A 19,920-nucleotide genomic window follows, 5' to 3' on the forward strand; every position below is an offset into this window, starting at 1 on the left:
CAAGGCTAGATTTATTTGATTACAAATACAAAAAAAAAGAAACTGAGAAATATTATTACAATATAAACAACCTTTTTAAATCTATTTTAAATCATAATTCATCCCTGTGACTGAAAAACTGAATTTCCAGCAGCCTTTACTTGAGTCCTCGGTGTAGTATGATCCTTCAGAAATCATTCTATTATGAAACATTTGTTGTTGTTATTATCTACGTTGAAAACAGCTTTAGGTGGAAACCGTGATACAACTTTTCAAGAATCTTTGATGAATATAAAGATCAGCATATATTTGAAATCTAAATATTTTGTAACATTATAAATACCTTCACTAGGCGTGTTTCCATTACAAACTTGTGAAAAACTTTGGCTATTTTTTTTTTATAAATGTCGATAAAGTATTGCGAAATTACAGCATTTCCACTAACCAAAGACGTTTTACTTACGCCATGTGACCTGTAATGCAAAAAAACGTTTGCATTGCAGTTTTGCAAATCATTGCTAAAATTGACTGAAAAACCAACTCATGCGAGCGTAAAAAAATGTTTTTTGCGATATATGGCCATTTTTTTGCAAAATTGACGATTTTCCATTAGACGTATTTTCAATTAGATATTTCAATTTGTGCAATTTGAAGAGTAATGGAAACACACTTACAGTCACTTTTAAACTACTCACCCTCAAACCATCCTATTTACCCTGCATGACCCTAAATCACAACAACAAACAATTTTGTTGGATTTGTCTGCCTGGACTTGCCTTGTCAATAGAGGCTTTGAGGAAGTAGTCGAGGAGAGCGCGAGCTTCGGCCAGCGAGCAGGAGCTGATGACCACTGAGGTGTCCACTGAGTCCAGCTCATCCTAAAGAAAACAATAACAAAACACTTATCTTAATACTGGTGACCTATGATTTGCAAATGGCATGCATTCGTCTACATATGCGGTGAGTGAGCGGTCACTGTACCTTGGTCTCCTCGATCTGTACGATGGTGGCCTGGCAGTCTGACAGACTGTCGCTGATGTAGTCGATGTTGGCATTGAGCACATCAATCTCCTCGTTCATCTCCTGAAGGAGCCTCTCCTCCTCATCCTCTCTGAAGCCCTCGTTCACTAACTTCTCTCTCTTGCGCAACAGCGCCTCCTGCTGCACGGACAGCTCCTCACGTTTCTGGAATTGTCATTGAGACGCATTATTTATGGTCCTTCACTATTGCTGAACTGTTCCAGTGTAAAACACAAAAAACATTCAATTACAAAACCTACGCAACAAAAATGCACAGGGTTTCAGGAAGACCACTAATGCACTGTAATATGTAGAATACAAGAAAAAGAAACGCACAAATCACCTTAATGAGGCGATCCATATCAGCTTCCACATTAGTGATGGTCATTCTCTGCATCACAATATCCATGATCCTCCTCTCCAGAGACTGCCACTTCTGACGGGCCGTCTTTGAAAAACTTGTGCTTGTACTCTTTCGCTGGAACTTTTTTCTGCTACAAATACAGATTATATATAGTGTATAGTCTACAGTTGTGAACATATTTTTTTTGATGAATGTCACCTAACAGATCTAAGATTAACCATCAAATTAAAGATTTATTAGATTAATCTTTAAAAAAAAAACTTGTGGGGGGTTAATTTTTTTTTTTTTTTTTTTGCATTTAACTTCAATGTGACATTTCTGGATAAAATACCCTGAAAATATTGTTATAATCGAAGAAGATTTGTTTTGATTGATATAATTGGTTATAAATATTTTATATTATCATAATAATGTTTATATTTATAAATAATTACTTTATAAATGTTACAGTAAAGATGTGTTTTAAAAGATTTCTATTTTTTTTTAATAAATGTTCTTTAGAACTTTATATTCAAATAATTCAAGATCAAAGAAAAAGAATCCAAAAACATTCACTGATAATAATAATAATAATAACAACATTTTCTTGAGCAAAATCAGCATATTAGGATGATTTCTTAAGGATCATGGGACACTGAAAACTGGAGAGATGATGCTGAAAATTTGTCTTTGCATCACAGGAATAAATTACATTTTAAAACAGTTATTTTAAAATGTAATTATACAAACCCAATTCCAAAAAAGATGGGACACTGTACAAATTGTGGGTAAAAAAGGAATGGAATGATTTACAAATCTCATAAACTTATATTTTATTCACAATAGAATATAAATAACATATCAAATGTTGAAAGTGAGACATTTTGAAATGTCATGTCAAATATTAGCTCATTTTGGATTTCATGAGAGCTACACATTCCAAAAAAGTTGGGACAGGTAGCAATAAGAGGCCGGAAAAGTTAAATGTACATAAAAGGACCAGCTGGAGGAACAATTTGCAACTTATTAGGTCAATTGGCAACATGATTGGGTATAAAAAGAGCCTCTCAGAGTGGCAGTGTCGCTCAGAAGTAAAGATGGGCAGAGGATCACCAATTCCCCCAATTCTGCGGCGAAAAATAGTGGAGCAATATCAGAAAGGCAGAGTTTGAAGTTATCATCATCTACAGTGCATAATATCATCCAAAGATTCAGAGAATCTGGAACAATCTCTGTGTGTAAGGGTCAAGGTGATCTTTGGGCCCTTAGACGGCTCTACATCACATAGAGGAATGCTACTGTAATGGAAATCACGACATGGGCTCAGGAATACTTCCAGAAAACATTGTCGGTGAACACAATCCACTGTGTCATTCGCTGTTGTCGGCTAAAACTCTCTAGGTCAAAAAAGAAGCCATATCTAAACATGATCCAGAAGCGCAGGCGTTTTCTCTGGGACAAGGATCATTTAAAATGGACTGTGGCAAAGTGGAAAACTGTTCTGTGGTCAGACGAACCAAAATTTAAAGATCTTTTTGGAAAACTGGGACGCCATGTCATCCGGACTAAAGAGGACAAGGACAACCCAAGTTGTTATCAGCGCTCAGTTCAGAAGTCTGCATCTCTGATGGTATGGGGTTGCATGAGTGCATGTGGCATGGGCAGCTTACACATCTGGAAAGGCACCATCAATGCTGAAAGGTATATCCAAGTTCTAGAACAACATATGCTCCCATCCAGACATCGTCTCTTACTGGGAAGACCTTGCATTTTCCAACATGACAATGCCGGACCACATACTGCATCAATTACAACATCATGGCTGCGTAGAAGAAGGATCCGGGTACTGAAATGGCCATCCTGCAGTCCAGATCTTACACCCATAGAAAACATTTGGCGCATCATAAAGAGGAAGATGCGACGAAGAAGACCTAAGACAGTTGAGCAACTAGACGCCTGTATTAGACAAGAATGGGACATTCCTATTCCCAAACTTGAGCAACTTCTCCTCAGTCCCCAGACGTTTGCAGACTGTTATAAAAAGAAGAGGGGATGCCACACAGTGGTAAACATGGCCTTGTCCCAACTTTTTTGAGATCTGTCGATGCCATGAAAGTTAAAATCAACTTATGTTTCCCTTAAAATGATACATTTTCTCACTTTAAACATTTGATATGTCATCTATGTTGTATTCTGAATAAAATGTTGACATTTGAAACTTCCACATCATTGCATTCTGTTGTTATTCACAATTTGTACAGTGTCCCAACCTTTTTGGAATCGGGTTTGTATTTCCCAATATTATTGTTTCCTTCGAAAGCATTGATCGAGTTAGATACTGCTGTATCTAATAATCTGACCTGGCCAGGTTTGCTCGTGTCCCCTGGCTCTCGTTCTCTCCCAGGTATCCATTCAGTTTGGTATTCCACTGGCGTATGATGCTGGACACCGAGCGAGTGGATTCCTGTTCGGAGGAGGTTGTTGTGGTAGCGGTGGACAGCTCTGCTAAGGAGTCCAAACTGGTGAGTCTGCGGGCCACGCGTCCGGCCACACGCTCCGACATGGGCTTGGCCAGCCGCCTCAGCGCTGTCACTTCCTGTGTCTTCCTCCGCAGCACGATCTCCTGCCGGTGCTTCTGAGTCTCCAGAGCTCGGATCTGATACTAACAGAGCACAGAGAGCGTGAGTAAATAATACTTTATACTCCATGATACACAACAGGAAGGACTCATTTTGAATTGTTCATCAGTCAAACCTCTTGTCGTCGCTGCTCTTTCTTCAGTTGTGCGATTTCTCTGTTCCTCTTGGCGTCGATTATCCTCCTCTTCTGCTGCTCCTCCTTCATCTGCTTCATTAGCGCCACCTAGAGATGGCATGACCAACAAACACTGTGAGAAACAACTAGATGCAGTGTCAGTAAAAGAAAATTATAGTAATAAAGAAAAAAACATTGACCCCCAAACCAGTGTTATTTTGGTCTCATTGAGACAATTTTTTTTTTATTTAATATTTTGAATCCGCAATTACATTTTCCATTTTCCATTAAAAATTTTAGTAGTTTTAGTATATATATATATATATAATTTTTATTTCAGCTTTCATTTGAGCTATTTTGGTACATCAATTTGGTACAATTAAAATGAGAAATATTGTACTAGTTATAATTAAATATAATTAAGTTATAATTACAACTAGTTTAATTATATATATATATATAATTAAGGTTTATATAATTTATATTTAAATTGATTGATTGATTTTTGTTTATTTATTATAATTTTTATTTTACTTTTACTCTTAGTTTTACTTGACTATAATAACCCTGCCCCAAACATTTTAACATTAGTCTGTGTGTGTGTGTGTTTATTATGTGTTGCCACTTTTCTAGTACTGACAAATCTGATAAAACACACTCAAAAGCAAGCACGTTCCACACTACCAGAATACACTCTTTTATTCAAACTGGGGCACAGTCTACGCCTGAGGAATAAGCTAGTTTCATCAATAAATAAATAAATTCCACACTCATGGGAAAATTGGTACTTTAATTACCCTTTTAAAATAAAAGGTTTTTAAGACAGTCAATTATTTCTACAGCTGATTTCTCTTCGTGGCCTCAAGGGGGCACTGTAGAGCTCGAGCTCCAGCTCTCACCTTGGCTTTCTTCATCTCGGCCACCTCAGACTGCAGTTTCTTGAGCTCTCTCTCGTAGCGGCTCTGGTTCTTCAGCAGACGCGCGTGCTCCTTCTGAGCGGCCTGCAGCTTCAGCAGGTCTCGGTTCATCTCCTTCAGACGCTTCTCGTACTCGGATCGGATCTTGCTGGCTTTCTCCTCGGTGTAGTTCTCCATGGACACTAGAACCATAAAGAAAATGAGGGAAGAATCGTTTAACGGGATTTTCTCATGTCCTCATGTCTTTCCAAGCCCAAAAGAAATGTATTCAGGTTTATAACACTCCTGTAAAGATGACCCAATTTTCATTTGAAGGTGAACAAACCAATTCATACACCTATTTATAGACTTTCAGACCGTTTGCCTTGGAAAAATAGCAGAAATACATCACAAAGAATGAAAGTGGTGAGGTGACGCTGGCAGGCGCTCACTGAGGTTGTGCAGCACGCGGTCTCTCTCCAGCTGCGTGTCTCTGATCTTGTTCTGGAGCAGGATCAGTTTCTCCTCATACTGGCTCTTCAGCATCAGGAGCCGCCGCTGGCTGTTCTCCAGCTCATCGATGAGTCTCTGCTTGATCTCGATCTCACACGTCAGGTCCGCTAGATCGGCCTGTAAGCTGACTGAGAGATGAAGAACCACAGGTTAAAAGGTCAGAGGGAATGAAAGAGGCTGAGTGGACGTTTATAATAAAAGCATCTCAGAATGCACCTTTCTCATCCGAGTCAGAGTCAGAATCCACCAGGCTCTCATCGCTGTCAAACTCCTCCTCCTCCTCCTCCTCCCTGGTCTCCTCTTCCTCCTCCTCCTCCTCCTCCTCATCACAGCCGATCTCCCCGTGTTCGTCCTCCTGAAGAGGATACATGCCATCCTGCACAGGGTCAAGATCAAACCTTAAAACCTTCTTTCATACATTATATATATATATATATATATATATATATATATAATTATGCAACATCATCCATCAGTGTTTTTATGTGTTATATTACAACTTTATTTCTGTAATTGTATAATTTTAATCTTATAAAACACAAACACATAACTTTATTTATGCAGCACAGCTTAATTCTCATTAAATACTACTTTATGACATTTTTCCTGCGATAAGATTTTATTCTTTAAACTAGACTTTTCCTCAAAATAATGGCATTCTTTATTTTATATTCATAAAAAATTGCAAGCAAAACTTTATTGCAATTGCATTTTTTGCTGCAATTTTAAGACTTAAAAATGAAGACTTGATAGTCATTTTGGAATTTTATTTTTATTAGTCACTGTCTGCAGTGTGTGATTTATATAATATACAGCTTTATCCACATAATTTAATCTTTATACTCCAATTTATTCTCACTTTTTTTTTTTTTTTAAATCATCTCAAATCTTTGTTACCAGCAGACCAGTTGTTATTAACCTCTTCTCTCTCACCTCTTCAGGTTCATTATCAGAGTCTCCATCTCCATTTTCTCGTCTCTCTCCGTTTTCCCTGCTCAGTCCGTTCTCGCTCTTTTCTCCATTTTCCTGGGGATAAAGCTTGGCTCTCTTCTTCAGACCTTTTTCTTTCTCGGGACTAAAACATGAGACAGTGGGAAACTATTACATTTCCTACATGCATAAATACAGCACTGATGTAGTCAATTGGATATTCAGCAGTTTGCAAACACAAAAAAATAAGGGACCAGGCCACAGTTCCACCAATATCTGATGCAAACGTCATTTATTAGTCATTTAATCGCACCACGGGGACTCGTGCAGTGGAGAGATTTATCCTGGGTCTTAATAATCTCTCCCATTACGGCCACATTAGAGCCAATGTGAAGAGCGGGACGCTCCTGTATCATATTCATTATAACGGACGATTTACTGAGAGATACTTGTATCTGTGCCAGCGTGCTGTCCTGGGTTTGAGTCGGTCAGGACATCCTGGCACAGACATAAATCTCATTCTGGCACATTTTACAGCCTCTTATTGGATCAGTACCATAAAACAAGAGAGGACAAGCATATTGAAGTCTTCCAAATACACAATCAGTGAAGCGAGACCTCTGCTAACATCAGAGGAGACCACCTGAGACGTCCTGGAGCAGGGTCTCTGATTTAATCACTTATTTAACTACATATTTAACAGCATTGATGAAACCGTACATGCTGTGGATATTGTAGTCATGTGACCTTAAAACGTTCAAAAACACATTTTCATGAGTAAAAATCAATCAAGATTTTTTTGGACCCATCTTCCATGAAGCATGTTGATTTATTAAGGTAGAATTTCCCTCAACATGAAAATAAAATGATATTTTTAATCCCTTTTCAAGAATATTTTAGCAGAATAAATAAATGGGTAAAAGAGAATACAAGAATAAAATAAAAATATAAAAGAGTAAACCTACAAATAAATAATATGAAAGAATAAATAATGCATTAAAAGAAAAAAATAACTAAATAATAAATAATATAAAATAGTACAACAAATATATATATAAAAAGCAAAACCTTATAGAAAAATGAATTAATTCATAAAAGAATAAAGTAAATAAATATATAATATATAAAAATAATGAATAAAATGATAAAATAAACAAATACATAAAAAAAAAAACCTGCTCCTAAGACCTCACCTCTTCCTCCTCTGATTTCTCTCTTTCTTCTTCAGCCTCTCCACATCTAATTTGGCTTGACAAATCACATCGGTCATCTCTGCATCCATGGAGACGGAGGGGGAGGAGCCGAGAGGGAGTGCTGGTGTGGACGGGTGTGGAGAGCGGGCGGAGAGGCGGGACAAACTGCGCCTCAGAGACTCGTTCATGGCCTCGCTCTCCAGCAGCTTAGACCTGACAGACAGAGAACAGCAGACACATCACTCACTCTTTTCTATTGCTTTGATGAGAAACTCACATCCCAGTGTGTCATGATGTTACCTCAGCTCTTCAATCTCTCGAATGTAGTTCTGGATTAGATTGCCAATCTCCTCGTTCGTTTCACCTGTTCAAAGAGTGACAGATTTATTCAGCATTAGGAAATCACAAGAAGTATTCATGTTTGTTTGTTAGTTCGTTTTTTAACACCATGCCAGCTTCCTTGACTATTTTCATGATGAAAACTATATTTGAGTAATTAAAATTTCAAATTGAAACTAAAGATAATTTTTGGAAAAACCTTTTCAAGGGTATTAACAGAATAAAACAATTTCCCAAGAGAAGTAGAAACATTACAATCCCAAGAAATAATACAATAATGGATCCAGACCTTCAGTGGCAAACTGAACTAGTTAAGACACACACACAGGTAACACACAGGTAAAGCTAAAACAATGGGCTAGTTTTATACTGCTAACTATTAAAGCCAGTTCGTTTAGAGTAATATATACTTTTATATAATTATATATATATATATATATATATATATATATATATATATATATATATTTTAGGGCTGTCAAAATTAACGTGTTAACACATTAATGCTAATTCATTTTAATAGCAATAATTTTATTAACGCACAATTAATGCAGGCTTAAAAAGTGTAAGAGATCTCAAATTTAGTTGTATCATAAGTAACGATTAAATGTGTGTTCTCACATGTGACGATTAAACTTTAAAAGGCAATGATATATATATATATATATATATATATATATATATATATATATATATATATATATATATATACACCGATATATGTAAGATTGCAAGATTCATCTGAAAATAAATGAGACATTCAATGCAATTTAATATAGCTAGCACCGAGTTGAATAACTATCTAATATCCCACTAAATAAGCTATTAAGTTAAGGCATTTGCAGGACTTGTCTTATCTACTGCTTATTTAAATTGAAAAGCATGATTCCTGTGCATCTTAAATCAGAGACACCACTGAGATACCAAGAAGCAGACACAATACTGCCCTACTGGCACAGCCTTTGGAAAACGTATTGGTCAAATAAAAAAAAATACATTAAAGTATTTAAATATTCATGTTACATTATATATAATATCACCCAGTCCTACTATCTACACATAATTGAATGGTAGTCCCCTCTCCATCCACGAGAGGTCTCTCACCAGTCTTGGTGAGCAGCAGGCTGACTCCATTGGTGAGCAGCTGGGTGACTCGAGTGTTGAGGTGGTCGATGGTTTCCTGCATGGCTTTGACCCGCATACGTAGAGTGTCATTCTCTTTTAGGAGCATCGAGTTCTCCTGAAACAGATCACTAAAACCGTCGGATCCATCTTCACAGGCCACTCGTTTCCCCTGAAAGAAACCCAAAGACCGTGGCTGAATCCGAAATCGCCAACAAAACCCTCATTCACTATTCCCTACATTAGGCCACTAATACAGTTCACTTGAAAGAGTGAATGAAAACATGTGAGTGAATTCATAAACACTGGTTGCACCGGAAGAACTGCTGCTTTTGCATAGTTTGTGCTTGCTGTTTAATAATCATTCGAAGCTGGCAAACTGGCAGCTCCAGTAAGATGAAAGGATTTATCTTAAACTCTGTCATGGAAATTTTAAAATTTAGGGAAGGATGATTCAGTTGTGGGCGCCATCTTTTGGCGAGATGCGGCAATTCATTCGGTGCGCGACTCTCACAGTGCATTATGGGTATTTTTTGCCTTTGAGCCAATCTCTAGCATTGTTATTACTGTGCAGTGTGGGATTGAATGAACGCGCTCGATAATGTCCACTAAGGTTTCGGACACTAAAAATATCTGTCTTCTCAAATAGTGCCCCATTTAAGGGTATGGGGGGTGATTTCGGATATAGGGGGGGTTAGAAACGTATAACTAGGCACTGACCCCGTCCAACCCAAGCTACAATCCCCCGATCCTTCAATGCTCGCTCTCTCTGTCAGGACGGCTCGACTCTCTAAAAGCCATCATGGTTAATCGCTAACTTCTTTGCACGGCCGTTTATCATCCAGGTCAGGCAGAGGCGCTAAGCTGCAGCTACGCTTCATTAGCTCCGATGAGACCCCATGAGATGAACCATGTTATCAAGCTCCAGAAGCCCACCGCAAAGACTTTCTCATCCTCTGGACTTATTAAATCAACAGCTGAGACAACTGGGTGGCATTGAAGGAAAGAAGAGAAAGAACAAGTGTAGGAATGAAAGAAGATCACCAGACGCACTAGCTACTTTAAGTCCTCTATTTGGTTAAATAATAGATGAAGTTTTTAGCAGTTTGTCGCTTCAATGTAAGCTCAAATTGATCCCAAAAATGAAAAGTCTGTCATCATTCCAAGCCCATATGATGGTCCCAATATAAGAGAATTTGTATATTTTGATTGAATGTGCAATTTATGATGATGTTTTATGCCAAAATTGCAGAATGCTAAAAATGCATCTTCGACTTTGATCAAATTAATTTGTACCATTTTTTTGAGTAAAAAGTCACAACGGAGGTCCGACCCAACCCCATCCCTCAAGAGGAGTGCGACTTGATCGTAAAATATCATACAATATAGAGGGTGACATTTTACCTACTGTGTAAACTGTACGTCTTTGAGTATGATCCTATGAATCTGTATGAATTGTAGCTAAAACGTCACTATGAATTGTCCGCCCCTGAAGCTAATCCTCAGAAGGTGTGTGAGCAGATTAGGGCCCCTCAAATATGGCAAAAATAATAATCACGATTATTTTAGTCAATATTGTAATTATTTAACGCCATTTTTGAGTGGGCCACATGACCAAAACTTCATTATGAGTGATTTATTTAAAGATGGTGATATCAAATATATATTTTCTGTAAATAAGGTTGCTATGACAGTTACATTTTAGAGAGAATTTGAGAAATTACACAATTCTCAATACCACAGCAGGTAGTTTATGTTAGCACTAATAATAGTAACCAATTACTAATTCGCAACCGATTCATGATGACGTTTTTCATACAAATCGTACATCATTGTGAAGGATCATATGAGTTTGATCCTATATAGATAAAAAGTCACCACAAGGGTGATCCCAACCCTCAAAATGTTTGCGAGTAGATTGCACAAAAGCATATGAAAAAGATTGTACTAATTCACCCCAACCTTCAAATCAGGCGTCTATTAGGATCCTTTGAATACATACAATTTGTAGATAAAACATCTCCACCTAAAGTACAAATTCTTACAAATATTTGTAAAGATATTCTACAATCTAGTCAAGAGATTGTGTTGGGAGATTTTTAGATAGTAATGACTTTTTTGGTCTGTTCCTCATACAAATGTATTGTATTGCTTCAGAACATTTGGAATACAGTGCACAATTGTATTAAATATGTTTGTGTGCTTTTTTTAAGGGATATTAGGAGCTCAGAGCTCCAGTTCCCATTCAGTTCCCACAGAATATTCTACAAAACTTCTCTTTTTTCCGCAGAAGAAAATTGTATGATATGATGACTTCATTTTGGGGTGAATTGTCCAATTGTGGGCTTTCGTTGGTGGTAAAGATGCTTGCTGGAGACTAACTCTTCCCAGAATCCCACGAGCCTCCAGGTCCTTCTGCTTACCGCTTTGTACTCCATGATCTCCATCTGCAGACGTGCGATCTCTGCTCGTAAGGCGCTGATCTGCTGGCTGGTTTTGTCCTGGTTCATGATCACTTTGTTCTTGATGTTGCGAGCCCGATTGGCGTACTTGAGTGTGTTCAGGGTCTCCATGAAGTCACGGTCAGAGGGACTCACGCAGGCAATCATCACGGTCCGACTAGACAGATACAAGGCAGATGAGAATGCAAGAGGACAGGAATTCATAAGGGTCTATGAGATCTTTCAGAAACATACACACACGGCAAAAAAGATAAAACACAAGATAAATGCAAACACGCTTTCATGGACTGCACACGCTGCCCGCATATTTTTTTGGATGCGGCTGGGACTGAATGCCTTTAAGGAGTTCCTCTGTCTGAAGTCCCTCATGTTTAATTCAATCAACTCCCCCTCTGAACCCACATCATAAGAATATATGGGCTGTGCCTCCACACACACTGATGCAGTGCACTGTTAGCATGCATTAACCTTCAAGGCACAATGAATGCACTGTACACAGAGAAGTCTGCGAAGTTTTAAGTGTGTGAACTTGCAAGGACAATCTGAGATTTCTAAACAAAGTGTTTATTTATGAAACTGACTCTACAATGATAGAATAGAACTAAGCTTTCTAGATAAAGTATCATATACTTTATCTATAAAGCCTTAAATAATTAAAAATAAATAAATATTTGTATATACTTTAAAGCTTTATTGAAAAAAAATAAATAACAAAAAATAAAAATAAAAAATAAATTAAAAAAAATAATAATAATATATATTATTATTTATATATATATATATATTTTTTTTTTTTCAAGATTTTTATTTGTCACATACATGGTTATATGGAGAGCATATGACCAGCAGTGAAATGTAAGTCAGGTCAGCTCCATAGACAGTGCAATTACTAAAGAATACAAACACAAGAAAATTATATATAAATATGGTATGGGGGAAAAAAAATTAGCAGGACAGTATACTGTGGACTTAATAAATATTATGATGAGTAGGAATGTACAAGAGAAGAATGTGCAAAGAGGTTGTACATGGTATTTTCAATAGCAGCAATAGAGGTAGTAAAAACAAAAGTAAATAAGTAAATAAGTAAATAAATACATAAATACATAAATATATTTATTTATTTATTTTATATTATTTTAATCATATTTTTATTTTCCATTGGTGCTTTGTTGTATTTTGTGGAGAGCAGCGATTGTGTGCACTCGATAAAAATAAAAATAAAATTAATAATTGCTAGTTCAGTCAACTTAACTAAATTAAGAAAAACTTTTCCATGCAATTAGTTCAGGTCCATACAACAAGAATAAAAAAGGTTGCCCCCTGAACTTGTTTTTACATTTTAAGTATTTGTATTTTAAAATAGAAATTGCTTTTAATTATAAAACAAATCAATATCTAAAATTAATTATATAAAAATGTATTATTTAATTTCAGTTAATCATGCCATGACTTGTATGTAAATTCTGAAGTAATTATGGCTGTCAATTTTCTGAGATTATTTAAAAATACAAATTAATAATGTTGTTTTCTATTATAAAATAAATATATGTAAAATATTATTTCATAATTATGAATTCTCAATTATTCATGCCCCCGGCTTGTAAATCCTGAATGATGACTTTTTAATGTTAATGTAATGACATCATTATTAAATAATTTTTTCAAAACATGAAAAATAAAATGTAAATAAAAGTGATAAGCATAACATAATAAAAGAAGTGGGGTTAGAAGTAGGGATGGTCTACAGTATTTATAATTATTTTAATTTAACAACGTCTATGTCCATGTCAAGTAATGCTGTTTTTGCGGGGAATAAAAGCTACTTAAACTGAATAACGTCAAATATAATAACAAATAACAGGTGTGAAAGGTGTCTTGTAAAAGGTGTGGTACAGTATTTATAGTTTTTCTGAAAACAATAGAAGTCAAAGAGAGGTCTCCCACAATAATAAAACTATCAACAGTACAACCTTAAAAACTTCATAGCTTCATAAAAGGACTTAAAATATCTTTCTTCTAGTTAAAAATGTCAGGAATTAGGAGTAGGGTTCATTTATAGTAATTATAAGGAAGTTGCATAGTATGATACACACAGGAACTGTGTGTCCAAAAACGACACCGTGTTTGAATGCAACCCTTCTGGTGTGTAAGTGTGTGTACATGTGTGTCAGACGTTACCTGTTTCCTCCCAGCGAGTCCTGCAGCAGGCGTGTGAGTTTGGAGTCTCTGTAAGGCACATGGCCTGCCTTCTTACTCTGATCTCCCAGTGCACTGATCACATTACCCAGGGCCAGCTGCCAAACACACACACACACACACAGAGAGAGAGAGAGAGAGACCCGGTCACGCTCCATCACATGCTGCTATCTAAGATTAAAAGCCTTTAAATGGGCTCTCTTACAAATGAGTAACTAGGCTCTAAAAACAATAGAGCTCTATTGGGCTCTGAACAATGGCTCTTCTTGGCTCTCTTCCAGTCTTTAGCTCTTCCTCAGAACTCTCTCACATTATAATTACCCTTCCTTTCCTTCATCTACTTGGACATCTTTACCCTTCATGGCAGTGAGAGCGCAGTAATGAATCTAGGAGGAGGCAGAACTAATGCAACACAAATTTCACACCTTAGTTAACGTGTAGAAACTTGACTCAGCTAAAAGAAGCAGCACAATTATGACAATGAAGTCCCTGACGAAGCCAGTTTGGTGTTGTTGAAGTGATGGCTTAGTGCTTTCTTAAATGTTTATCTAGTCATGTTTAAAGGAACTGGTAACTTAGTGTCAATTCAGTCATGATCTAAAAAAAAAAAAAAAGTTAAAGTTTGGAAGTGACAAATGAAAGTATGTGAAATATATAGTAGCTTAATATAAAACCTTAAGCTTAAGATATATATATGTGTGTTTGTTTGTGTGTGTGTGTGTGTGTGTAAACTTGTATTTACTATTCATTTACTTACTTAAAAAAACATTTGAACTTATATTTGCAAAGAAAATGTATATATATATATATAGACACGTGGGATCAGTAAAATGTTTTATGTTTTTTTTTTAAATAAGTCTCTTATGCTAATCAAAGCTGCATTTATTGAATTTATTTAATCAAAAATACAGGGGAAAAAACAGTAATACTGTGAAATATTATTACAATTTAAAATATTGGTTTTCCATTTTAATATACTTTAAATATAATTTATTACTGTGACGAAAAGCTATATTTTTAGCATCATTACACCAGTCTCTAGCCACATCATCCTTCAGAAATCATTCTTATATGCTGATTTATTATGAATGTTTGAAACAATTTTTGCTGATTATTTATTATTATTTTATTGTTTCTGGAACCTGTGATACCTTTTTTAGGATTCTTTGATAAATAAAATCTAAATATAAATCTTTTCCAACAATAACAATATAAAAAAATGTCTTTAAAAAATGTAAATACAAATTATTTCTTAGATTTGGGAAGCCAGTTGACCGACTGGAATGAATTAATCCTGCACTCACAGAAAATCTTGCATTCTGTCTGTCGTCCCTTCAAAACATCATAATATTGTGTTCTGAGTAACAGGGTAATGCAAATCACCGTTAGATGACAGAATGCAACCAGCAAAATGGCCCTCGGGGACAATCTATCTGTCACGGGACTGTCCTTGTGTGTAGTTCCTGTAACTGAGTTCCTACAAAGTAACCCGGTGTGAAAGCCCCTGTCGTTTGAATATCAGACGTACCAGGCCACAGTTGATCGAGATGCCCTCTCTCGCTCTCTGTCCTGTGGCTCCTGTGCGTTTGAGACGCTCTGATCCAGCCAGATCCACGAAGTGAAACTTAGCAGTGAGCGTCTCATACTCGGGCTGAGAGATGGAGCTATCGCCGTTCATCTCTCCGTTCACCTGGAGCGAGAGGAACGAGTAAAAACAATGGCAGCTTTGAGATATTAACACATGCATCTTAAATTACAAATGCAAAACGATGTGCACGAGCGTCATGGTTCCTGCATTTTCAGTTTGCTCTGACATGCTCCTAATGCCAGTGGTTTATTATAATTACTCAGTTTTGTACCGCAGAAGACTGAGCTCTATGAATTTTAATATAGTCAAACTTGCGACCTGCTTAAACTTGTTAATGGCTTTCTAATGAAGTAGTTTAGGATTATAGCTCTCAACATGATTTAAGCAGTTTTAATTAATATTCCCATCTCGTCAGATTTTCTTGGCAAGCTCTGTGAGCATCTAAAGATCCTCATGATTGATGTGTTGGTGTACCAGTTGTGGCTGCGGGCAGACTCTCATCTGGCAGAGGTGGATGGTGAAGATGGCATGAGAGCGGGAGCTCTGGGCGTTCATCTGCGTGCTGGCCGTGGTGCGGGAAAGAGCGCCCAGCTTCAGACACTGCAGCAGCTGAGGAGACCAGCAGTGACACACACATCGCTCACTGTTCAGTCATCAATAATAAGAGCCGCTTAAAACAAGTGAACAAACTCAACAATTAAATGACATTCACAATGCATCTCACTTCCATCATCTGTCAGGTTTCTGAGTGAGAACAAATGATCTGATCAAAACAATGTAGCTCTTCCTGCAACAAGCTGCTGTTTTTATAACTCTGTACCCCCCAAAACAAACACTGCATTACAGTGTTTTAATAATAATAATAATAATAATAATAATAATTAGTAGTAGCAGTATTTTATATTAACAACATTTAATATGTAATATATACATTCCTATTAACACTACTACTACTACTACTACAACAAATATTTATTATAATATTAAGTTATTACTAGCAGTATTAGTAGTAAGAGTAGTAGCGTTAAATGTTGTTGTTGATTATGATGGCTATTATTTTTATTATAATAGTATTTAATACCTAGGGCTGTCGCGGTTAAGAAATTTCCCCTGCGGTTATTATGGGTGGCTCAATAGCGCGATATGTGGTATTACCGCCTAATTTATCCTGATTTTGCTGCATACAAAGCTCTATCTTTGAGTTATGTAGCATATATAGTTGCTTTTTTAACTGACAAAGAGACACGTTTTAAAACATTTTTGTTTATTGTTAAATGCCAAACAGCAACAAGAACATGCGTTTTCCAATACATTTTTTTTTAAGAAATCAAAGAGTTCTAACATGTATTAGAAGTCGTGGCCTAATGGTTAGAGAATCGGACTCCCAATCGAAAGGTTGTGAGTTCGAGTCCCGGGCTGGCAGGAATTGTGGGTGGGGGGAGTGCATGTACAGTTCTCTCTCCACCTTCAATACCACGACTTAGGTGCCCTTGAGCAAGGCATCGAACCCCCAACTGCTCCCCGGGCGCCGCAGCATAAATGGCTGCCCACTGCTCCGGGTGTGTGTTCACAGTGTGTGTGTGTGTTCACTGCTCTGTGTGTGTGCATTTCGGATGGGTTAAATGCAGAGCACAAATTCTGAGTATGGGTCACCATACCTGGCTGAATGTCACGTCACTTTCACTTTTACACATGTATTTGCGCGCGACTTTGCACAGCAGCGGAAATCTAGACCGATTATCGCGCCACCACTGGCCCACCAGGACAGTGGATTCGCGCTGGAGTCGATGCACTCCTCAAGCAGATAGCGTATGTGAGCTCGTTATCTGCTCACGCTCTCTTGGGTATGGGCACTGACGCGGAGGTTGTCCGTGACTTCAGCAGGTATGCCTGTTACTTTCACGGCTGTATTTTACAGATTTCGCAAAGGCTTCAGCTACTCCTAACTGTCGGCCGGTCTCAGCTGTTCTTTTTGATGTTGCTCCGCGACCTGATGCTTGAGGGGGCAGCTGCGCTGGATGACAGGGGACACTAAAACGCTTACCGTGAAAACGCTTAACATGGCTTGATGTACTAAGACAGTGATATTAACAGACCAAACTCACTTAAAATCATACTAATAAAGTATACTATCTATAAAAAATCAGATGAGCCCTGAATATGAATGCAACTCGTTTAATAACATGTTAAGCCTTTTCCTCCCATAGAAACCCGTTATAAGAAAACGCTTAATGTGGCTTAATGTACTAAGACAGTGATTTTTAAAAACCAAACTCACTAAACATTATACTAATAAAGTAGTATACAATGTACAAAAAACAAAACAAAAAAACAGATGATCCCTGAATATGAATGCAAGTCGTTTAATAACACGTTAAGCCTTATGATGGTTTTCTAAGAGAGGAAAAGGCTTAACGTGTTATTAAACGCGTTGAATTCATATTCAGGGATCATCTGATTTTTTTGTAGATAATATACTTTATTAATATGATGTTTAGTGAGTTTGGTCTGTTAATATCACTGTATTGGTACATTAAACCACATTAAGCGTTTTTCACGTTAAGCGTTTTAGAATGTCCCGATGACCTCAAATTAGATGTATTGCCGTGTCACAGGAACCTTTTTGCAGCAAATTTTGCATATCGGCTCATCTATATTTGCTGGCTCGCCCTTTTCATTGGGTTGAAAGCAGAAATGTTCCCAAACTGGTGACGTGACATTGGGTTTTGGGACGAGATCAAGCGCCTCCCATCGTTTCAGCCGGCCTATTCAAAACAAACGAAGCACCACAAAGCTACAACGGCTCGCGAGAAAATTACAGTCGTCTCCATATTGTATCATTAATTTATTTAACATTGAATGCACAGTGACAAATTTAAAAAAAAACAAGGCGGCCACAGCCTCATAAAAAAAAACTAAACACTGCGGTAGCCGCGGTTTCTGCGGTTGCTATCTTTCCTCTGCGGTTTGCTTGTCAATAGCACGGTATTACAATATTGCGGTTATCGCGACAGCCCTATTAATAATACCATTGCATCATCACCAACAACATATACTACTACTAATAATAATAAATAATAATAATTATTATTATTATTTAATAAATGAAATACACACTAGTACTATTACTACTACTACTACTACTACTACTACTAATAATAATATATTATTATTATTATCAACAACATTTATTATACTACTAATTCTATTTTTATTATTATTATTATTATTATTATTGTTATTCCTCTATACACAGAGATGCATCTTTTTGTAATGATAATAGTGTAGTGATAACAGATTAGTGATATACAAAATAAAATCATAACATTATTTACAATAATTGTACACTATATTATATTTATTAAATACTGCTGACAATCCCTGTAATTTTAACATAATTACATCACAATTATGGTGTTTTATACTTTTACTGCTGGCTAAAATGCACATAGCCTGACTGTAGTTTTAACTATTTTTATAAGTATCTTAAATGATCATTTTATATACGTTTTTCACTTTTTTTTCTCAGAATTGTGACAAGGCAACTAGTTTTTTTTTTTTTTTTTTTTTTTTTTTAAATCACTCTCTCTCACTGTTCTGGGACAAAAAATAAATACAAATGAAATAAAAAAAATTACATTAATTTATTTTTTACATTTTTTTTTAGAATGTCTTGCACTGATGAAGCATGCACAATAATACCAAGGGCATTTAAGGAAGCAATTAATGTCAATTTGAATTTCATTCAAATGACTCCAGTAAATAACCTCAGGCTGAACGCAGGTCATAAACAGACAGATATCTGACCTCCTCCTCTGAGCTGACCAGCTGTGACGTCACTCCTGTGGTGTAGATGCCTCCGCTCCCATCCTCATGGATCTTAATGTTGGACTTCCTACCTCGAGCCTCAGGGTCGCACGTGCTTTCAAACAGGTCCAGGATCTCCTCATTATAGAGCTACAAGACGAAATACACAAGCTCTGTGACCTTCAGAGGGCAAAGGTCAAGAGATCAAAAGGCCAGAGCCTTGCATGTTCGACCTCGGGAATCCCAGAGACCACACAAGCGTATAGACAAGGGAAGGATAAATCATGGAAACCTAACTCATGAGCAGAAATTCAACTCAAGAGAATGAATAAAGAGAAAGTAAGGGACGGGGCTTTTCCCAGCTTCCCTTGCTTTGGGAAGTGACACAGAGGGACTTGATAAAATCGATTTAGGGTTCAGAACAATAAATCAAACTGCTAACAATGAACAACAAAGTGCACAAAGGAGTTCTGGAAAGGGCAAGACTAATGAAATAAGGGCATTTAAATGCCCTATTAAAGCCGCCCCAAGAGACGGCGACTGTTCACAGCCACAAAACTCGAGACAAATCTGTCGAACTATTCCCCAAAGCAAGCCGTGATTCTGCTGTACAAACAGCAGCCTGTGCCAGACAGCAAGCGGCACGGATCGTTAAAACACCCTGTTACAGGTTTAAACTCATTACCTAAGCCAGGACTTTACACGAGGAAGGAGCTAATCTGTTTACAGCTACACTGCTGTCTGCGCAGCTGAGCGCCTCCTTCACGCCTGATGA

At 37.0% G+C, this 19,920-nt stretch overlaps 1 protein-coding gene across 5 annotated transcripts in view; it reads right to left on the minus strand.

Annotated features, from left to right (window-relative positions):
* The window catches only part of LOC132119276 (kinesin-like protein KIF21B), a 79,906-nt gene that overhangs the window by 24,549 nt on the left and 35,437 nt on the right, over positions 1–19,920 (minus strand). For all 5 annotated transcript variants that reach the window (XM_059529103.1, XM_059529101.1, XM_059529102.1 and 2 more), the window contains exons 4-20: positions 19,146–19,295; positions 15,813–15,947; positions 15,279–15,440; positions 13,733–13,848; positions 11,513–11,708; positions 9,072–9,261; positions 7,929–7,992; positions 7,629–7,841; positions 6,439–6,580; positions 5,722–5,881; positions 5,445–5,633; positions 4,996–5,195; positions 4,097–4,204; positions 3,703–4,004; positions 1,343–1,493; positions 961–1,164; positions 756–857 (exon numbers count right to left, since the gene is read on the minus strand). In XM_059529103.1, the coding sequence (XP_059385086.1) occupies positions 756–857; positions 961–1,164; positions 1,343–1,493; positions 3,703–4,004; positions 4,097–4,204; positions 4,996–5,195; positions 5,445–5,633; positions 5,722–5,881; positions 6,439–6,580; positions 7,629–7,841; positions 7,929–7,992; positions 9,072–9,261; positions 11,513–11,708; positions 13,733–13,848; positions 15,279–15,440; positions 15,813–15,947; positions 19,146–19,295 (2,784 nt within the window). The remainder of the gene's footprint in view (positions 1–755; positions 858–960; positions 1,165–1,342; positions 1,494–3,702; positions 4,005–4,096; positions 4,205–4,995; positions 5,196–5,444; positions 5,634–5,721; positions 5,882–6,438; positions 6,581–7,628; positions 7,842–7,928; positions 7,993–9,071; positions 9,262–11,512; positions 11,709–13,732; positions 13,849–15,278; positions 15,441–15,812; positions 15,948–19,145; positions 19,296–19,920) is intronic.

Source organism: Carassius carassius, chromosome 38 (assembly GCF_963082965.1).
Source record: "Carassius carassius chromosome 38, fCarCar2.1, whole genome shotgun sequence".
Lineage (NCBI taxonomy): Eukaryota > Metazoa > Chordata > Actinopteri > Cypriniformes > Cyprinidae > Carassius > Carassius carassius.